General features: G+C 49.1%; 1 protein-coding gene across 1 annotated transcript in view; it reads right to left on the reverse strand.

Annotated features, from left to right (window-relative positions):
* Window positions 1–16,006, reverse strand: part of Slc22a3 (solute carrier family 22 member 3) — an 83,696-nt gene extending 67,690 nt beyond the window's left edge. The window contains exon 1 of the mRNA XM_077801759.1: window positions 15,510–16,006. Within this exon, the coding sequence (XP_077657885.1) occupies window positions 15,510–15,941 (432 nt within the window). The 5' untranslated portion in view covers window positions 15,942–16,006. The remainder of the gene's footprint in view (window positions 1–15,509) is intronic.
* Between the last annotated feature and the right edge of the window lie 244 nt (window positions 16,007–16,250).

Genomic DNA, 16,250 nt, shown 5'->3' on the forward strand with positions numbered 1-16,250 from the left:
AGCCGTCTCACCCCTGCCTCCAGGTTTCTATTGTTCATTCCTGGCACTGGGATCTGTCAGGTGGGCAAGGCTGGGTCTAACTGCAGCCTCGGTGCCTCGTAAGAGGGTCTGTGTAGTGTGGTGCGTTTGTTAAGCTCAGTTCTCTTCTGGCTGGAAAGCCCAGAGGCTGAGACGTCTTTTTGGACATTTTCTTTTTTGCTAAACAGCGTAAGCTCTCTTTCCCCAATTTAAAATTTGGTCTCATCGATGATTAAACTCACTCTTTTCATGTTTTCTGCTACTTAAAGGAAGAAAATGAGTTTCTAAGCAGGAAATGTGTATTATTAATGCTAAGATTAAAAACACTGCATGCGACAGTATTTTTCCTACACTCATTAACTTTGAGTGACTGTTCAAGGTACAGCATCTACCTGAATCATCACCTGAATCTGGACATTTGTGATCACTGCACTGTCTTCATGCCATAGACCGAGGGTTGGGTTTGAGGCCAGATTCTGAGGGCAGGAAGAGCCAACTGCAGTATGACATTCTGAGTGCCTATAGAGCCAGCACAACTGTCCCCAAACTATAAGGTACATTTGTCTTATTGATCCAATGGGAACATAGGCATGAGCCAGATCAGTTCCTTTTAACCATGGCACCTTTGGGCTACCTTCAGGTGTCTGAATTTACTGGAAATTTTCTGGTGCCTGTGGAAAAGCATTTAAAATAGTGAGAGGCTGCTGATAACTTAGGGCCCAGGACCAGGGGAAAAGGTTGTGTGGGCAGAGTTGTGTGTATGCCTCTGAGCCACAGGGCACAGTGACCCTCACAGCATCACCCAGCTCAAGCAAGTTGACACCTGGCTAGGACCAGGGCCTGAACTGCCATAAGGCTGGCCACTCTGCACCAGATCCCAGAGCCATTGGACATACCTTGGCTCTGTCCTCCCGGGAGCTCTCCCTGCCTCGGGTCCCCTGCGAGGGCCACCAGACACACCAGTGCCAGCAATGCTGCTCACAAAACCCCTCACTAAGTACCGCTGGTGAGAAGTCCAAAGCCCACCTCTAAGTGACCCCAATGGTCTGACAACAAATGGCACCATCTACAGAGTAAGAGGCATTGCCTCGTCTCTTACCTCCCTTGAGGGGTGGTCAAAGGCGAGCCAGCCAGTCCTCATTCTTGCCTTGAAGGGGCCTGTGACATAGTGGAGAAGCAGAAGACAATCCAAGCACAGGCCAACCCAAGCCACGGAGTCAGAGCACGGGTAAGAGCAGCTCTGGAGAGACCCTCCACGGAATCTTGGTCTGGTCCCTTGGTAGTCGTGGGACCTCAAACAAGTGGCATAACTCCTATGTGTTCTGGATTTCTCTTTCTTACCCAGGCAAGAAGGGCAGTGATATTTACATATCCTAGGACCATGGTCAAGATCAAATGAGATCATGGAGTGCCCAGTGCCTAGGGTAAGTGCCTAATGAATGGAAGCCGCCATGAAGGCATGAAGGAGAAGAACAGATCGGAGAGGTGGGAATCATTCTCTGGATCAGACAAGCAGGACACTTGCATGTGTACATGAGGTTTGGAGAAAGGAAAGTCAAGGGAGCAGAGGAGAAAAGGGTTAAGGAAGGTCCAAGGACCGAGCAGCGTGGTTGGGCTGGGGCAGCTGATTGACTCCTCTCCAGGAGAGAGCCCGCCCTGCTCGAGGAGGCATGGCTGTGGACGGGTCAGAGGGAGGGGCTTTGTTCTGCCACCTTCTCTTGGGTTCTTCTGTGTCCCTTTCCCGCAGGGTGCTCTCCTGGGATGTGTCACAGCTGAGGTAAGGCAGACCTGGGGTTGAGGCTGAATCCAACTCCTGAAGGCACATGCAGGCCCCAGGAGTCCTTCAGGGTGACAGGTGGCAGCCTGCTCACGTTGCCGACATCTGTATTGCACTTGGTGGCCAGGTACTCGCCACTCACAGAGCCTTCATGCCTGGGCTCCTGGGGTCCCACCAGGGTGAAGGCAGCTGGTTGAGGATCTGCACTCCTGGTCAACTCCTTCCCAGGGCATGTCCAGCAGGCCCCTCCAGCTGGGCAGAGGCAACAAATGCACCTGAGCATGAGCTGGACCAAGGCCATGATGGACTTAAAGTGCAGCCCAGGCTCCTTGCTCAGTCCAGGCAGCACCAGGCAGGCTGCTGCTGGGAGTGACAGCATCAGAGGGGCCTTGGGGACCATTAAGGGTCAAGCATCTAGTTTGCAAGGGTCTGTGGCTGCAGGGTGGGATGGGGCGGGATGCCAGCAGCAGAGATTGTCCTCAGAGAGCTTGTCACCTGCGAGGACAGTGAGGCTACTGCTCATCCCAGCAGTGGCTCTCACCTGGACAACAGTGGCTGTGGCACGTGGAGCTGACTTTCACTCCCCATCCACTGGAAGCAGAAGCATCCACCACGCTGCCAGGTCTCCTGCCCAAGCGTGCAGCCCTCAACCCAGGCTTCAGGGCCCGCTGAGCTCAGGTCTCACCAGCCTTGGGATTTCTCCCATTTTAGGAAAGTCCAAGGTGCTGCGCCTGAGTCCCTCTGCTGTGTCTGCCATCAGAACACAGTGTGGGGCTCTGAGCAAGGCCAGGTCCACACCTGCACACCAGACTGGGCAAGACGAGCACAGGTGCCAGATTTAGAGACAGACGGTGAGAGGAGGGAACTGGTGTGTGTGCCAAGGCTTCCACACGCTTCCAGGTTTACGTACATTTCTCACGTAGCCCCCACAGCACAGTGGACGGATTAATAGTTCCCTGACACACTGAATAAACAGAGGCTTGGGAAGCCACCCAGACACGCAGCTCTGACTTTCTATGCTGCGGCTTTCCTTGGTCTTACACTAAGCTCCAGTTTCTATCAGCTCAGAGTGGACCCTGCCATGTGCTTCCGTTGCCATCTTGCCACCTATCTCACAGGCCTCGGTAAGCGGCCATTCTCAACCACTGTGTGCTTCCGTGATGGGCTACACTAAGCCAGTTCAGGTCTAAAATTTGATCATCTCTTGGCAAAACTTTGCAACAATAAATTATGATTAATCTAATACGAAGACAATTAGATTTGCTTTTGTAACGTATTAAACTAGATTGGACTTAAAAGCAAAATTCTTCTGATAAGCCCCGTGTGCACATAGACTGGATAGGAAATCATAACAATCCTCCCATGTTGGGTGGTGGACAAAAGAGAAACTGGTCATACAATTACCAAGTTACTGAGAAACAACACACAGAAAGATCAAAAACCTTCATGGATCAGTCCAGAAACTCGTATTTCTTCGTTTGACTTTGCCGCGTCAATGTTGAGTGGATTTAAATTAGCTCCTTTTTTCTCCTTTACCCTGAGTACTTAATAGCCTTAACTATCTTCCTGGCTTCCCTGTGTTTGCTTTGGAAACTCACTTGGGGACAACCTGAGGGGTCTCGTTTCTCCACAGGTGTCTGCAGAGCATGGCTTTGAGAAACCAGCATTGAATGTGCCCGTTTCTGCCCCTCTCCCCATAACGTGCCCCCATCAGACTTCAGAGCGGGAACTGCTGGCGCCCGCGCCTGTCTGTGGCTCAGGGGCATCAGCTTACAGCATCCCTCCCCACGGGGCTGGACACACATGTCGTCTTTCATCTGCCCAGCGCTTCCAGTTGGCAGAAGTACCGTGAAATCAGAGTCATCCTGTGCGCACACGGGGCTGAGCAACAAGTGGGAGCTGCCTCGGAGACACTGTGACACTGTCGAGCAGTCGGCCGGGGGGGCTGCCGGGGGCTCATCACAGAGGCAGGACCCCACAGTGCCCCACAGTGTGGCCCTCAGCGCCCTTAGCCTCCCTGGTACCTGGGCATCTGGCTCTAGTTTCAGAAACGTGGAGCCAAAGGACTTCTGAAGCTCTGCCTGTCCCACTGCTCCTCTTGTCCTGAGTCATTCCATCTTTTCTTCTGTCCCCTCCCAAGGCTCGGGCACACCTGACTTACAAGACCTTCCTTGGGAGTCTCATTCTGGACGCCTTTGTGCTGATGGACTTCATGGAAACACCACTGCTCCTCCAAGCCAGCCTCCATGCTAGGCAGGCAGATGTGACAGGCACTGTCACAGAGCACGGTGCTGCTGGAGGGCGCCTGCGTCCACCCTACGTGACGCTCATTGTAGGCCATGTGTGAAACTCCTTGTTCTGCATTATGAAGCCACGAGAAACCAGTTCTATTTCAATAAGAAACATAAAATTCTGCAGCCCTGTGGGTAGGGAGAGGGTGCTGGCTGGATGGCTGTCTACCGAATGGGGACAGCGAATGTCCTTGGGAGGGGGACATCTAATTTCTCACGCTGTTTGAGGTTCCCAAAATTCATCTCTGAACTATTTCTAAGAAATGAGAAAACAGTGTCCCACACTGATTTTTTAGGATTTACTATAAATACAACATAAAATAGCAACAAAACCCACAAAAAGAGTTATAGACTCCATACATAGATGGCAGTCTTATCAGAATTAAAGGCACTCGAGTGTACCATGGAAGTTAAAAATGAAACCCAACGTTTGAGTGTTACTAAGCAGATAATTGTGGCAGACGTCTATGGTGTGGGTGGGCTCGTGAGGCTCTGCCTCACTTTTCTCAACTGCCTGGTCCCAGTGGTCACTGCCACAGGAAAAGCCATCTCCTCTGCCCTATAACAATCCTACAAGAGAGGTTACCTGCCTCACAAGATCGGGTCCGACAGCAGAATTAGCACCCATGTCTCTAAAGTCCAGGCCGGTGCACACCTTGCTCCATCCAGGAGTTGTCACTGTATGCGTCGTCCATGGCAGGTCCCCTGACCCCACAAGCATTAGGACCCAGACAGAGGGTGCACCTGCTCCAGGGGACAGCACCTTCCATTGCCATCTCCTCCTGTGACACAACCTGCAACACCGCATGCCCACCAGGAGGACAGCCTGACATCAGGAAACCGATTCCTCCATGATTTAAGTGAGTTTCATTCCAAGACACCGTCCCCCTCTAGACATGGTGACCCTGAGTTCAGGTCAGGAACAAGGACCTGAAGAGTGACTCAGCTGTTCAGGGATAGAGTAGGAACCTCAGGCCAGTTGATAATCAACTGCTTTACTCAGAGAAGTGAAGAGATGCCAGGGACTTGTGACAGGGTGTCTGGATCCCTGAGCTGCTTTCTCCCCACTACAGCATCAGCGCCACCCATGAGTCAAAGACTAATGTCCGAGGGTTGAGGACCACTCAGCCGCAGTCACCCAGCTCCCTCCCTGCATTCCCAACGCCCCATGAGAGTTCTTACTGCACAGAGCTGCTCTTGCACTTTGGGAGGGAGCGCTGTGCTGGGCCCACACCACCCAGCACTAAAACAGCCACACAGTTTAAAACAGGAATTAAAACAAACCACACTCACCCCAGCCCTAAGGGTAATGGTCACACAAGTACCAGCCCCTCGGTTCTCCTGTTTTATCAAACACAGAAGAAAGCAGGAGAGCAGCACCCTGGAAGAGCTGGTCTGACCTGTCACCCACCTGGGCCATCATCCACAGGCTCACAGGCCCCTGGTGTTCTCCAAAGCTACCTCAAGAATGCCAACGAGCTTTGCATTTTCCTCACCAGCAACATGCTCCTTTCTTGGTTATGGCTTAAGATGGAAAAAAGAAGAAGGAGGAGGAGGGAAAGGCTTTATTTTTCCCTGAAAGCCAGGCTGCATTTGCTCTGTCCCCACAGCCTTGAGGGCTCGAGGCTGAGCCTGGAACTGTGGGTGCCAGGCCCCCCATGCCCCTCACTGCCCGCCGGGCCAGTGCCTGTGCCCAGCTGCCCCTGAAGTGGCGGCTGACGACACGGGCGCCGAGCAGAGCCAGGACAGCTGAGAGAAGGCTTTCCTGCACAATGGACGTCAGCACATAAAAATGACGGCCCCAGGAGCCAGCAGTCTCTCCTTCCTGCTTCCGTCACGTCCCACGTCACAGCCCCCAAATTAGGCTCCTGCAGGCAACAGAACCCACGTGAAGACAGAGCCCCGTGGGTGGAGATCTGTTCTCCCTCCTGCCAGAGGCCTGTGGGGGCGGGTGCTGCAGGGCCTTGAGGGCCCCATGGCTTGTCAACACCCCCCAGGACTGGGGAGGGAGCCCGGGGACTCTGCCCTGAGTCCTGAAGAAGGTACAGTCTGGGGAAGGGGCTTTTGTCAGCCTGCAACATCAGCTTCAAGGTCGGCTGTAGGGGGATTGATTGACGAATGAGCCCCTTTCTTGTTCACTCACAAATTTTACAAATATTTACTAAATTCTGTGTTAGGCACTGGGGGACAAAGCATCTGCCCCTGGACACTCCGGGAATGCTGAGGCTGTTTGTTAGGCAGACGAAGGAAACCAAGCCCAGCCCCGGGTCGGTTTGGGGTAGGGGAGGCTTTTCTGAACCAGGAAACTCTAAGCTATATTTTAGGGTAAAAGTGGAATGGCTTCACAAACAAAGGTTATTTTGAGAAAAGAATAAGACATGTGCAGGGGTCTAGGGAAGACAGGAGGCGCGTGGGGACAAAACCTGGAGAGGAGACAGTCGGTGCTGGGATCATGGGTGGATTGTGCACCAGGCAAGGCAGGGCTGTCTTCAAAGTGCTAGCTTCCCTGCCTTTGATTAGGCGCCGGCAGCCTTGTGATCTCTGTCTGACCAGGAAACAGACCAAAATGTATTAGTCAGGTTAGGCTAACAGTAAGAGCTATAACAAACACCCCCATCAATCTCAGTGGCTTAACACAAGAAAGTTTGTTTCTGGCTTAATATTTCCATATTCTCACACAGGTTAACTAGTAGAGAAAGAAGAGGGATGAGGAGAGGGACTGCCATCCTGCAGACGCCCGAAAACAGACCCTTTTCCCTCCTGGGACTCCCTCATCCTCTAGTGCATCAGGTTCTCAGGTGTCAGGTACAGGACGAGGAGCAGCAGGTGGGCTGCAATGAGGAAGGTCATTTTGGCTCTGGGCCTTGCAGTGTCACATGATGCTTCCCCCAACATCAGTGACCAGAACTTACACATAAGGCCCCACAAGCTGCCAGGAAAACTAGAAAATGTGACCCAGCTGTGTGTCCCAGAGGAAGAGTGCGGTTATCCTCCCTTCAAGGGCAAATCAGTATCCAACAGATTTTTTATTTTTATATTTAGGGCAAGTTTATTAGTGCTTTGTTATGCTAGATCAGGGTCAGCAAATTTCAGCTGCAGAAGAAGAGGACCTGGCACCCCTTTCCTCATACTTTTGTCTTGACCCCTCCCTGACCTCTGAGGCTGAGGTCAAGGTCAGTGTGCACTCTGCCCCAGTCACCCTTCAGTTCCACCCGCTCATCACATCACGCCATTGTCTCAGGGCTGTTCTCCCTCCCGAGGACGAATCTCATTCTTGGGAGCACCCCAGCCTAGCCCTGTGGTGGCCTACGACAAAGGCTGAATAAGTGTTGGTACTCAAAACATCAGCCGTCAGAGAGACGCAGAAGCTGCCTGCCTGTTCTCAAAGATTCTATTGCACACACTTTCCTTGTGGTTCTGGGATCCAAAAACATGGTCAGGTGGGTCTGTTCAGCCTCTCTGCTACCTGGGCCAGGCAGCAGACTGCTACTGAGTGACTTTGTTCACTAGGGTCCTGCTTTTCCTTCATTAAAAAAAAATCACTAAATTATTAAAACACTTGTCATCAACAAAAAGTGATAGTTATTTTAAGGGACTCATGCTGAAAACAAGACTCACTATAAAATGTCCTTGTTGAGTGGCTGGTGTTTCAGGAAGTGAGGGAAAACCGCTCACCTCCAGGGAAAACAGACAATAGCTTCACTGCTCTAGACTCAGCCAGGTGGTCAGGAAGGGGAAAGGACTCCAGGCTGGTGGATGGTCCCCCAGTTCCCAAAGTGACAGTGCTAATCCTCTCTGGAGGGAGCCAGGCTTCCCATCAACACGCACCAAACACACAGTAGATGACCACAGGTTTAAACACCAAGATGTCAGGCATTTACCAGATGCAAAATACAGAGGTAGAAAGAAACTGAAAAGAGAAACACTAAACTGAACAAGAAAGAAGAGACCAAGGGCTGGGGATGTGGCTCAAGCGGTAGCGTGCTCGCCTGGCATGCGTGCGGCCCGGGTTCGATCCTCAGCACCACATACCAACAAAGATGTTGTGTCCGCCGAGAACTAAAAAATAAATATTGAAAATTCTCTCTCTCTCTCTCTCTCTCTCTCTCTCTAAAAAAAAAAAAAGAAAGAAGAGACCAACAGACGACCAGGCGTATTGGAAAAATATCAAATATAACTTCAATAAAAAATATTAAAATTAAAAGTTCAATGGATGGATTTAACAGCATATTTGATACTGATAGAAAGTTATCTGGAAGATAGATTAAAAAAAATAGACCACAATACAGATTCAGAAATGGGAAATACGAGAGAAAGTGGTGAAGGGAAAAATAAAAAAAGTCAACTTGGGTCTAATCAGCATCTGAGAAGGGAAAACCAGAGTATGGAAAAGGCAACACTGAAGAGATAAGAGCTGAGAATCTCCCAGGACTGATTAGAGAACCAAGTTCGTAGTCATAGAGAATGAAGCTTTCATTCACTCACAAATCCTCATCCACTGCCTACCTGTGCCAGATATTTAGAGAGACAATGTACATCAAGATGGATAACAAACAAACAAACACCCACTTAGACGCAGCCCCAAAGAAAAGCGGATCACCTACAACGGGAGGACAGTCAGGTGGACAACAGACCTCTCCAAAGCAAAATGGGAGCTTCCTAGCAGATCCAACCTGAGGGAAAATGACTGACCACTGAGAATTATTTATCTAGCAAAACTAACTTTCGGGGCTGGAGTTGTAGCTCAGAGGTAGAGCATTTCCTCGTACGTATGAAGCACTGGGTTCAATTCCCAGCACCACATATAAATAAGCAAATAAATAAGGGTCTATCAAAACTAAAAAAAAAATATTTAAAAAAAATTAACTTTCAAGAATAAGGATGGGAGAAACACAGTTTCATATAGACAAAAAGTACAAAACATCGATCACCTTCAGATAAACATAAAGAAACACTTAAAAGTTTTAGTTCAAAAGGAAGGGGAGAGATAAGATGCCATTTGGAATGACCAGCAAGCACAGCTACAGATAAGCCCAAGCACAGGGAGCCACACAGAACCATCAGTCACTAACACACCTCGGACTGAGAACAAGGGCCGCTCATATGTGATGAATTAAAGAGTTGAAGACCTCAAATGGTTTAGGAGGAAGCCACAACATTAAATTTAGGCTCTGTTAAGGAAGCTTAGTGAAATTTTCAAGAGTGATCACACACACACACACACACACACACACACACACACAAAGAGGAAATAAAGGACCTAAATTTCATAAAAATAAAGGAAGAAGTAAATTAGAACATAAAAAACAAAGGACTTGTTTTAAGAAAAATACAGACAGGGCAAGATAAAGAAAGTGATATAGGGCATAACAACCCAAATCTATCAATTATGCAGCAAACTTCAAGAGACTAGTGCATTAAAGGATTGTTCCCCAAAGGCATGGCCATCAAACTGGGGTGCTATCAGGAGGCAGGGGAACCTTTAGGAAGCTGGGTCACTGGGGCTTCTCCTCAAAGGAGAGATTGCAACGAAGCCACCACCTCTCGTCTCCGCCACGAGGTGAACAGGCCTCGGCCAGGACTACTGCCTTACCACAGGCCCAAAGTGAGGGCCAAGAGACCTCAGCCTCTGAAACCATGAGCCAAAATAAAACTTTCCTCCTTATAAATTGACCATCTCAGGTATTTTGTCACAGCGACAGAGAGCAGACAAGTACAAGGAGACTGAGCACATTAGATAAAAGCAAAATCAAGTTATATATATTTTTATAAGAATCACACAAAACTATTAAAACATGGGAAGTTAGAAAGTCATGGATAAAGCTGGAGCCAAAGTGGCTATATTAATATCAGATAAAATGCATCATGGATTTTACATAGGGTCCTATACTATCATAAAAAGTTCAATTCACCGTGATGATTTTTTAAAAATTAAAAATTGGTGTGCATATGCATTCAGTAAAGTTGCCTCCGGTATATGAATTTTGAAATCTGGAAATATAAGGAGAAACTTACAAACTGACCAAAATAATGACAAATTTCAATGTTCTTCTTTAATTATTGATAAACCAAGTACATAAAATTTAATTAAAATAATTTAATAGGATAAACTAATAAGCTTCGAATACTGAACATCTGTAAAACTCTATAGCCACCAATAGCTAAAGACCATGCATTCTTTGCTAGCATGTGTGGAACACTTATCAAAGTGACTCTTACAAGACCATAAAATTAATTCAATAAAATTCAAAGAATCCGTATCATACGCACTGCATTCTCTGCCCCACTGCAGTTAAATAAGAAGGCAACAATAAAGAAGATAGAAGCATCAGCATACATTTGAAGTTTAATAATAAGCCTCCAAATAAATCCTAGGTCAAAGAATAATGATAAAAATCTAACAGAATGGAATAACAAAATTCACATTTCAAAACTTGTGGAGATGCAGCCAAAGAAGTTCACTGAAGCAGATTTGTAGCTTTGAATATTTACACTAGGAAAAGAGAAAGATGGGAAGTAACTGAGCTCAGCATTCAAGTTCAAAAGTACACCACGAAGAACCCCAATAATGAGACCAATAAGAAAGGGGAGAGATGACGAAGCAGAGAACAAACAGTGCCCCACTCGGGGTCCAAAGCAATAATGTTACAAGCTCTCTGATGTCGAGATTAATTCAGCAAAAAAGAGAGACGGCACAGAGGACATTAGAAATGAAGACAACACAAAGGTCCATACTTTCTGAAATGCCCACAGCAAGCCACAGACTCCAATCCAGACGTGCATCTGCCCCAGTGTGACTCCAGGCCTGACGCATCCTCGGGAAGATAGGCGGGGCTGGCGCTGATGACCCGGGATGCCCCACCTGGTTGGCCTGTGTCCTGGGGCAGATGTGCAGGAAGCAAAGCAAGAGACCCAGGAAGGATGCCCAGGGCCCCTGAGAGCAGCCAGCAGCACTGTCTTCAACAGACAGCACCACCCTCACGTTCACCTCCTTTTTGTTCTGGAGGAAAAATGATCTTGAAAGGAAAAGTAATTATCAGTCTGTTTTTAAAGGTGCTCTGAAGCCCGTGGTAGACTCGAGAGGTTCTTAGTTTTGTTTTATTTTCTTCCATCCATGGCATATTTTAAAATCCTCAAAATCCTCACTGGTGAAGGTGTCCCTGCACCCGCTGTCTGACAGGGGTCACAGCATGGGGGATGCTACTGCAGGGCTTGGGGGATGCTACTGCAGGGCTTGGGGGATGCTACTGCAGGGCGGCACCATCTGGAACCTTCTTCGGGAATGTTAAGTGTTTTGTTTACGATACTCATGATATGGATAATCCATGATAAAAGTACATGTTGCCTGAGATTGCAGGAAAATTTCCAGAATTAAGACATGCCCCAAGGTGCATTTCACAATCTCTCAGGATACTAACAATAGTGTTATTCCTCAAGAAATTCATACAAAAAAAGATTGCAAATCAAGGTTCCTAAGAAAAGCTTAACAATTTACACTAAGCCCCCCCTCCACCGTTCTAAAGCCACAACCTGTGCAACATACATTCTCCCCACTAACAGACTCTCCTTTGCCTTACACAGGAATTTATGATGGGAATGGGAAACACATAGTTAATATATTTTAAATTTATATATAACAGTGGAATGCGTTATAATTCTTATTACCTATAGAAAGCACAATTTTTCATATCTTTAGTTGTATAGTTAATATTAATGGCAAATCAGTTGAGGTGTAGAGCCTGCCCTGTGGTTAAAGATTACAAAGACATAAGAATTGGTGTACTTAAAAAAAAAAAAGAAAAAGAAATGGTGTACTTTGACCAAGGATCAAATAAACTCTTTAAGAAGGCAATTAAATAGACCATATAAAAAGAAAATTACATTGGAAATTAAAAATAGAATAATGTAAGATTAATATAGATATATTTTTGAGGCACTTCAGAGTAGTAGGCTTTTAAGTAGTAGCCTTTCACTATTTTAAGTGTGTTTTACTGGCTTTAGATTAGAAGAAAGCTTACCAATAATCATAGGTATGCTTTAAAGTTAAAGGTTAATGAAATAATTGTAGGTGTGCTTTAAAGTTAAAAGTGAATAATAGGTCAGGAGGCCTGTGGTCTAGTTGTGTAGCCTAGCACCTAGTGATTGAGGTGAAAATGCAAAAACTTAATCATGATTGGCAAAGGTTACAGGAAAATATTTTAAACAATGTACTCAATATCTTAGGTAATCAATGTATGTCAGAAAAGATTGTAACTCTTGAAAATTATGTAAATCAAAGAAGTTTCAGGCTTTGAGACTATCCATTAACTACCTGAAAAAATACCTGCAAAAAAAAGGTACAACAATAAAGGCCCCTCTAGGGGCAGCAGATCCTTCTGGAGGCTGCTCGTAACTTGCAACCCGTTGTCCTGTCTCTTCTTCTTTCACCGACACCACTCATCCTTCAGGACCCCTGGCTGGGGCTGGACCCTGGCACTTCACATCAACCTTAAAGACCCCACGCTGGGCAGTGGAGTTTGACATTTGTCGGGTAAGGGCTCTTACTTGCTTGTCTGCTTTGTATCACGTTTAGTTGTGCGGTGTCTGACAACCAGATAAAGCTGAGACACAGATATGAGAAAGTCTACACTGAGGAAGTTGGAGGGAGGTGAGAAATTGACTGCCTTCCCTTGACACAAGTGGGGCGTTGGCTTGAAACCACCCTGCACTTGACTCTGGACTTAGCTCCTTGGAGATATTTCCAGTTGCAAGCTGGGAAGAGAGTGGATGAGATCTAAGTGTTCATTTTGCAACATTTGCTCAAAGAGGAGAGAACCATTCCCTCCAAGAGAAGCAGCCCCTCAGTGGCCAGCCTGGCTAACTGTGGTTCCCAGAAACACCAAAGGAAACAAAATGTCATGTTGGCCAGAGGGCCGGCTAGGAACCAAAAACAAAAGTGCAACCAGGTTGCCAAGTGTCATGTTTCATGGACTCATCCCCACAACTTAGGTGCCACCAGGGGGAAGGCGCACCATTTCCCATCAAGACTGGATTCTAATCCAGTTTGGCTACATAAACTCTATGGGACCCTAGCAGGTCCTCTAACATCTCTGGCCTCAGGTCTCCCTCCTATAAAGTAAGGACAATGACATCTCCCCCACAATGCAGCAAGGATGAAGTACTAGAGCCATATGGAGCCCATCTACTTGCTAAACTCTCTCAATAACCCCCCCTTTGCATGATTCCTGTCTTAGACTCAGATCTATGAAAATTCTTGGGGTTCAAAATGTTAGCTGAGGATAGAATTGGCATGCCTTTCATCACCCTGACAGAATTTGAAAGAACAGAAAATGAATTGGTTCATATTCAAGAACAAAGGCAGCAAAATATTAGCCACACAGGACCCCAAGAGAGACTGAGTTATTTTGGATGGCTGAACTTCCTGAATACATGGTGGCTTCCTCTTAAGAGTCAAAACATGAAAGACAAACAAGCCAAAAGAACACAAAACTATTTTGGATTTAAGAAAGAAATTTCTGCATTATATTTCAAAAACTTGTCTGTGGCTTTAAGAGGTGCATTCTGAATATCCTGGAAAATGTTTCATCATTGTTCTGAGTACACTGAGTGGTAAGCTGCTGATGACAATGATGGCATTGGTAGGATTGCCTACTTTTGCAAATGAGAAAGCTAAACCCAAAGAGGTTATGTGACTTAACCTGAGCCGCACAGTTTAGCTAGAGACCATGCCGTGACCTGTCTCCTGACTTTCCACCATTCCATGCCATGTTTAGGAGCCCCTGACCTTCATAAGACCACCTTGAAATAACCTGGAATGCTAGTAACCTGCAACCATATAATATTTCTGAAGTACCTGTCAGAGCATTAATGTGCAGATTTTTATCTCTCACTTCTTTGATATGCAAGGATTACCTCACTCAAGGGTGTGTGCATTTTGCTTTTTAGGGCTCATTTTGCTCTTCATTTTTAAATGTCTTTGGGAACAGGCTCCTCTGGTTGTCTTGGGAAGCAAGCATAACCAGCCCTGCTGAGTGCAGCCGAGCAGCCACCCACAGAGTGCAGCCCTGGAGAAGCACAAGTGATAGCACCCTCCCAAGGCCTCTCTCTAGCTATGTCACCAGGGATTAAGTAGAAATGAAAGGGCCCCAAACACACACACACACACACACACACACACACACACACCCCACACACTCCAGCTGGGTGTCATGGGCACTTCTCATAGGACCAGTCAGTATGCTAAAGTGCCCACAGTGGCCTTCTAGAACAAGTAGAACCTCAAGCATCTGTATCCTAACTCCAGATATATGAGGTCACCAACCAAAGAGCATCCATAGCGTTGGTCCTCCCTCCCATTCAGTGTTTCCCCACTATCTAAGTAGGTGCTTTAAAAATGTTTATAACAAAACTGAGATCAAGACTATTTTTTCTCCATTTACTAACACATTCATTTTGTAAAAGTTAAGTAGTCAATATCCAATAAACCGCTTATCCCCGTGAGTTGGGCTCCATTGAGGCAGTTTCTGGGGGTATTACTAAATGCCAACCCATAAACCACACTGCCAGCCCAGCAGGGGGCAGAAACGGGGAGACCTGACCTCCAAAGGTGCTGCATGAACACACACCCATCCATGCAGGGGGACTAACCCCCTCCCCCCAATCCAGCAGCCACTTCCGGTGAAAGGGAGCCCACTTTGTAAGGCTTGCAGCCCCTCCTACTCTTTTCCCTCCTACTTTTTTTTTTTATTAGCAGGAAAAAACCCGTAAACTTTGGTCCAATATCTCAGCTCTCCCAACTTCTCTCAGATGTCGCTCTTTGCCCCAAAGCAATTTTACCAAAGCCATTCTCCCTGGAGAGCCTTGACCTCTGTCCGTTTGCATTTCAAATAATCATTTGGGCCACTGGGAAAAGTTGTGCTGCCTTCAAACATTTCCCCTCTCCTTTGCTCCCTGGAGACCAAGAGCCCATCCAGACCGGCAAGGTCACTTGCCCCAGAGACAGAAGTTCCCTGCCACGAGGAGACCCATAATCTCCAATCCTGCGTCAACACCAACACCGTGCGCACGTCGGACGCGCTGCGCTTTGTTTGCCGCGCAGGTGTGTGGGAAGCTCTGTGACTCGCTTCTAGGAGCGTTTCCTTTCACACCTGAAATCCAAGCACCTCTCCGTAACTCGCTGGCGGGGGAAAGCTTTTCCTGGCCTGACCACGCAGCACTTCCACGTGTGGGAGGAACGTGTCTGTCCCCCAAGGCAGCCAACCCATCCCTCCTGGCCAGCTTTTCACACCTGCCGAGTCGCGGGAACCCGGAGCGTCGTCTCTCCCGCCGGCTTCCCTGGGGCGACAGGCGCGTCCCGCAGAGACTCTAGATCCCGGCTCTGTCGCCGCGGCGCCCGGCGGGCAGCGCCGCGGACGCGCCCTTACCTCGCTGATGATGGTGGAGTGGGCCTGGGCGTAGCGCCAGCCGCCGCGGCACGGCACGAGGGGCGCGGAGCGGTTGGGGAAGGCGGCCAGCGGGTCTGCGCAGCTGAGCGCCCCCGCGGCGGCGCTGGCGTTGGCCGCCTCCAGGAGGTAGCGCTGGCAGCTGCCGTCGCCGCGGCGCTCGGAGGGCGCGGGGCCGCGGAGGGCGGGCGCCGTGCGGTTCCACTCCTCCTCGGGGCTCCAGCCGCAGCGCTCGGCCAGCGCCGCGGCGCTCGGCCCGCGGCACCAGTAGTGGTCGGGCTGGCTGCCTAGGAAGACCACGCCGACGAACAGGAAGGCGAAGGTGACGCCGGTCAGGCACAGCAGCAGGAACACGCGCCGCTGGAAGCGCCCGAACTCGCCGGCCCGCAGCAGCGCCTCGTCGAAGGAGGGCATGGTGCGCCTGCCGCCGCCGCGCGACCCAGCGAGCGCGTCCTGCCGCCCGCCGCCGGGCCTCGGAGTGACCCGCGGGCCCGGCTGGCGGCCGCTCTTTACCCCGCCGCCTCCCCCGCGCCACCCGCCTCACTCGCCTTGGCGCCGCGCCCGCGGCCGCCGCTCCTCCTGCTCCCCGCGGCCCCCGCCTCCCCGCCGCGGGCGCCCTCCGCAGTCCCTGGTCCCAGGAGGTGCTGCCGCGGGCGCGTGGGGTCCGGGTGGGAGCTCGGCGGGACCCGGGAGGCGAACCCTGGCTGCGAGCCACCGCGCGCC

The sequence above is a fragment of the Urocitellus parryii genome, chromosome 8 (assembly GCF_045843805.1).
Source record: "Urocitellus parryii isolate mUroPar1 chromosome 8, mUroPar1.hap1, whole genome shotgun sequence".
Taxonomy (NCBI): domain Eukaryota; kingdom Metazoa; phylum Chordata; class Mammalia; order Rodentia; family Sciuridae; genus Urocitellus; species Urocitellus parryii.